At 41.0% G+C, this 6000-nt stretch overlaps 1 protein-coding gene across 8 annotated transcripts in view; it reads left to right on the forward strand.

The window, feature by feature from the left end:
• Window positions 1-5553, forward strand: part of OSBPL6 (oxysterol binding protein like 6) — a 229861-nt gene extending 224308 nt beyond the window's left edge. For all 8 annotated transcript variants that reach the window (XM_047772964.1, XM_047772969.1, XM_047772967.1 and 5 more), the window contains 3 exons: window positions 1147-1273; window positions 3070-3192; window positions 4603-5553. In XM_047772964.1, coding sequence (XP_047628920.1) covers window positions 1147-1273; window positions 3070-3192; window positions 4603-4711 — 359 coding nt within the window. In that variant the 3' untranslated portion in view covers window positions 4712-5553. The remainder of the gene's footprint in view (window positions 1-1146; window positions 1274-3069; window positions 3193-4602) is intronic.
• Window positions 5554-6000: the final 447 nt, after the last annotated feature.

Genomic DNA, 6000 nt, shown 5'->3' on the forward strand with positions numbered 1-6000 from the left:
GTACTGACTAAGCATAAGGCTTTGTTTTAGGACTTGGAGCACATTAATGAGCAGATCCTACAAAGATTCTGCCTTCAAATTTAGTATAAAAGTACAAGTAAACATTAATTTAGATCTGTATCTCTTTCTGTCTTTTTTTTTCTTTTTATTTTTTCTTTTTTTTTAGTCTTTTTTGGGCCACACCTGTGGCACATGGAAGGTCCCAGGCTAGGGGTTGAATTGGAGCTACAGCTGCCAGCCTGCACCACAGCCGCAGCAACACCAGATCCAAACCGTGTCTGCAGCCTACACTGCAGTTCATGGCAACACCAGATCTTTAACCCACTGAACAAGGCCAGGGATTGAACCACATGTCATGGATACTAGGCAGGTTCATTACCAGTGAGCCACAGTGGGAACTCCCTGGATCTTTTTCTTTTTTAAATGGAAGTAAATTGTAGGTGTTTCTGGTGAAATCTTAATGTTCATAGTTAATCATCTAAGCATTTAGTTTCTTAATTGTATATTTGAGAGAAAAATGTGGTGTAGACTACTACTTTTGCAAAATTTTATCTTATTTGGCCACTCCCGCAGCATGTGAAAGTTCTGGGGTCAGAGATCAACCTCAGGACACAGCTGCAACCCGAACCACAGCAATGACAATGCCAGTTCTTAACCCGCTGCATCACCAAGAGAACGCCAAGTTTTACTTTAAAAGCTAGATTGTAGGAGTTCCTGCTGTGGCGCAGCAGGATTGGTGGCATCTTGGGATCGCTGGGATGCAGGTTTGATCCCCGGCCCAGCACAGTGGGTTAAGGATCCAGTGTTTCCACAGCTACAGCTTGGGTCAGGACTGTGGCTTGAATGTGATCCCAGGCCTGGGAACTCCATATGCCAGGGGGTGGCCAAAAAAGAAATTAAAAAATTAAAAATTTTTAAAAAAATGAGCTAGATTTTATTAAATGTATGAATTTGTGAGTTCTGATAATTGACGTTAAGTTTCCTATCTAGCAAAATATAACCAATTTAATTCATCTAAAATATCCACAATCTAATGTTTATGACTATAAATTTAATATCAGTGGTATGAATCAACCCAGATTAATCAGCTTCTGCATGTTCTATAAGCCTCTGGCTGCTCACAATGGTTCGGTGGCTTCATTCCAGGTTCCATGCCAACCAACTATGAGCTCTACTATGGCTTCACAAGGTTCGCTATTGAGCTCAATGAGTTAGATCCTGTACTAAAAGATCTCCTTCCACCAACAGACGCCCGATTCCGGCCAGATCAGAGGTGAGCAGGGGAGCGGTATTTAAATTGAACACTCGATGACAACATGCCACTTCAGGAATCATCAAGACTTTCACCACCTTCATTTATGCATTCATTGAATCATTCATTCATTCCCTTACTCACTAATAGTTGAGTCTTCTACCCTAGGTAAAGATATTCAGAGAATGATCTCAACAGAGTTTACTCAATAACAGTTCCCCGCAGAAGAAGATAACATTTTTTAACAAAAACTGCCCCCCTGCAACTTAGCAAAGATCTGCAAATTTTTGAACTCTCCGCTACATAAACAATCCACTCCTTACCCTTCCGTACTTTTTTTTTTTTTTTTGTCTTTTTAGGGCCGCACCCATGGCATATGGAAGTTCCCAGGCTAGGGGATGAATTGGAGCTACAGCTGCCAGCCCACACTACAGCCACAGCAACACAGGATGCGAGCCGTGCCTGCAACCTGTACCACAACCCACAGCAATGGTTGCTAGTCGGGTTCAGTACCTGAGCCATGACAGGAACTCCTCCTTACCCTTCTATACTTCTATTACTCTGTATCATGGAGTAACTCTTTTTTGAAATATTTTATTGAACTAATATTAGTGTTATAACATTATCTATTTAGTAACATTATATAATTTTCTTGTATGCCACATTATGTTCAACTTCTGTATGCCCTACAGTATGCCCACCCCTAGAAAAATTTAGTTTCTATCCCTCACCATGCAGTTGATCCCCTTTCTCCATTTCACTGAAGAATAAGAGGTTTAAGTTACAGGGGCATCTAGAAATGCTTTGAGTCAAAGTCTGGAGTTTTCCCAACATGGTTTTGATCCTGTAGCGTATGAGGTATACTCAAAATACAGTACCTTTAATGCCTCTGGTTCTTAGTTTTTTTATTATTCTTACCTCGTTCTGTACTCGTGTTGACCATTCCTACAGAATTAATGTGACTTCTTAGAAAAATCCCATATGTCATATAAATCCTACCCAAGATGGTTTCCACTGTCTTTGTGGCTTTGTCTTCTGCCAAAATGTTCCCAGTATTGAATGTTCTACTATTCAGTTCTCTTATCCCCTCCTCTTTCTCTAGAACATGCAGTCTCACCATTTGACATTCAAACTTAGCAATAAACTTCCTGCACAGTGTATATATCATACAGCATCCCTCTGCTTTGCTCTCATTTTGAAATTTAAATATTTGCAAATCACTGTTGGACCTGCTTTTTCTTCCTCAATTCAACATCAGTATTCTCTTTCTGAATTTCATTTATGATTCGTTTCCTTTCCGTGGCCTTTTGTAATTTTCCTCAACTGTTACCTTTCCTTATTTCATCAGTTTTTCTCGCTCCAGTAAGATGAAGACTCCTTCCCTCTCAATCTGTTCTAAACGTAGCTGGAAAACAGCCAGTTACCATCCTCCATTCTGTGCCCTTGAACAAGTGCTTTATGATAAAAGGGCAAAGGAGCACTGCCTCATAATGTTCTAACCCCAGACTCTCCAGTCGTCCCGAAAATCTCAACTTGTAGAACCCCAGACAGCACAGAAAAGTCTTCAAGGCCAACCAGTTACTTTTAACTTCCTCCTCTTCAGTACTGAACACAGTGATCCAGTTGCCATACACAGGATGTGTGTTAGTTGATGGCAGAGAACGGGGCCTGGGGCAGGGATGAGGGGACACTCTCAGAGCATTGCTGTTCACTGTGTTGTGTTCACAGCAACAGGAAATTAAGTTTATGCAAATAAGACTTTTTTTTTCCTCAGAAAAGAGGGTAATATATTAAAAGATAAACTACTTTCTGCTTAGATTTTTAGAAGAAGGAAATTTAGAAGCTGCAGCAGCAGAGAAGCAAAGAGTAGAGGAACTCCAGAGATCTCGGAGACGGTACATGGAAGAAAACAACCTTGAACATATACCAAAATTTTTTAAGTGAGTCCGTTTCTTCCCATAACAAGTGCATGTTTTACAAATGGTTGCCACAAGCAATGAAAAACTCCAGGTAAAAAGAAAGCGAGGGATTAGTTTCATGTCCAGGGGACTTTGAGATAGAAAATTAAACTGATTTTGGTAACTGTTTTGGCAGTGGGCATGAGGAATCAGATTTTGGTCTTGTGAAAAGTTTGTAACCATGAAAGCAAAATTTTCTCGACAGTGGTTTTCTTCTCATGGGCAGCAAATACAGCAATAGTCTTTTTTTTTTTTTTGTCTTTTGTCCATTTTTTTAGGACCACACCCACGGCATATGGAGGTTCCCAGGCTAGGGATCTAATCAGAGCTGTAGCCGCGGGCCTATGCCACAGCTACAGCAATGCCAGATCCGAGCCAAGTCTGCCACCTACACCACAGCTCACGGTAATGCCAGATCCTCAACCCACTGAGCGAGGCCAGGGATTGAACCCACAGCCTCATGGTTCCTAGTCAGATTCGTTTCCATTGCACCACGACAGGAACTCTATAGAAAGCAATAGTCTTGCCCAGCAGGTTCTTTGCCCATCAGCTACACCCTTTAGAGTGGTAGAAACTTGTTCCCACCCCCCTCCCTCAGAGATAAAAGGAGACCCCACTGCCCACAAGGTCACCTTGGCTTCATCAGTAATTAATTTTATTTCTATCATATGGAGCTTGTATCCATTCAGATTTGATTCTTCTGTAGTGTGATTGTGGGTGATTATTTCAGGATTATTTGCAGGATTATAGAAAAATACATACAAACTAAGTTGTCATTTCCAAATCCATCTGTTACTCTCCAGAGCCAGGATACATCAGCTCAGAATAATCTTGCATCCTTTCTAGTTGCCATCCCCTGGCTACCCTGGAACAGAAAGGCGGCCTTGCCCTTCATTTTTTTTTTTTTTTTTATTTTTCAGGCTGTGCCCGGGTTTGATCCCTGGAAGCTCCCATGCCAAGGATCAAACCTACACTTCAGCAGTAATCCAAGGTACAGGAGTGGCAACACCAGGTCCTTAACCCACTGAGCCACCAGGGAATTCCCAGCCTTGTCCTTTAGATGCTGAAAGTGCCTTTTTTGGGCCCAGGGCCTGCAGAGGCATGTAAAGCTCCTGAGTTTGCATACTTTCCCCACAAGTCAAGCAGAGAAAATTCATGAGTCTGAGGCCTTAGCCCCTCTTCCCATGACCCTACCCACGTCCATTTCAAAGGGTTCATGACAAAAATGAGTTTATTTCTGGTCAAAAGAATCAAATCATCAATCAGCAGATAAGATGCTAACTGGCTTACAAGTACTGCTTATACATACACGTCTTATCTACAGGAGAGGGTTCAATTATCCAGTCACTTGAATGGAATTTATGTTTAATGTTGATGTTTATGTTTTCACAGAAAAGTGATTGATGCCAATCAAAGAGAAGCCTGGATTTCTAACGACACCTACTGGGAGCTGCGAAAAGACCCTGGGTTTAGCAAAGTGGACAGCCCCGTTCTTTGGTAAACTAGGAATGTAGAGCTAGCCAACATATCACGCTCTGAATGAATAAATAACTATGCACAATTATGTTTCTTAGAGCTCCGCGTGGTTTCTGGGTCAAATGAAAACCAATCATTTGCTTTTCTATTCATCTTTATAATGGACTTTCAGAAGTGCATTAGACAAGGTCCCTAACCACTTTCGGATCCTTTCTGTTTTGCTGCAACCATATTCCTTAAAAAAAACACCCACACCCTTCTCGAAAAGCAGAATAAAAGGAGCAGAATATAAAAATCAAAAGTCTGAAGAGTCTGTAAAGAAAAACCAACTGTAACTGGTGCTTAAAGCTGATCCAGAGAGTTTAAAGCAACATGACATATGAACCATGCATTTGGTCCTTTTTTCTGGAAGCACCATCCGCTCATTGCAGGAGCTCCTAGGCCACGGCAGTTGGTCAGCTCGGACTTCGAGTGTGTCTCTTTGATGTGGTGTACTTGTACTGGCCTTGTCAAAAAAGACGTGATGCTTCTCAGAACCTGTTCCATCTGTACGCCATTGTTCATGCCTTAAGAAATGCAAAGATGTACAATAAATCATTTTTTAAATGTGTGCTCCTAGGTTTATGTGAAGGACAGATTTTTTGAATCATGGCATGATTCGCTTTCTGGGATCAGAAGAATTATGAGACTAATTTAAATGGACTAAAAGAAGTAAAGAACATAACGTTTTACTTTGATATATTGGTTACTGTAGCATATGTCTGAAGGGCAAGAAGGAAAATGTGTGCTAAGTAGATCTCTGTATTCACGTTGCTCGTCAATTTCATGTCCTGCCTACAGTTAATAAACCATCCTTCTTCCACCTAACCTCCCAGTGTGCCCTATTATTTGGCAATATCTGTATTTGATTTGAACACTCAGCATCAGTGTCGAAGCCATGAAAGGAAGCTAACAAACAGCATATGGAATTTCTCTGTGGGCTTAAGAGTCCTGTAAACCTAACTCTTTTTGAGTGAAGCACCATGGAACCCACATCTATCCTGTGCCCAATCCATTGGCACATGTTGGAATGCCACTGGGAACTGAAGCAAGAAGGCTAGAAGCTTATTTGCATTGCTTAAATGAGTTCTATGCAAACTTTTATTTCATATTTTCATCAAGTGTTTCTGTATGATACATGACCACTTAAGCATTTACCTTGCTATTGGAAGAGATATAAAACTTAAGCTAAGGAATTTATCCATCCCAACAACAAAAAGGGGTAGGGGAGGGCCAGAAATGTGTTTTCCATACTTTTAGGATTTGTTTTTTCCT

This window comes from Phacochoerus africanus, chromosome 3, assembly GCF_016906955.1.
Source record: "Phacochoerus africanus isolate WHEZ1 chromosome 3, ROS_Pafr_v1, whole genome shotgun sequence".
NCBI classification, from domain to species: Eukaryota; Metazoa; Chordata; class Mammalia; order Artiodactyla; family Suidae; genus Phacochoerus; species Phacochoerus africanus.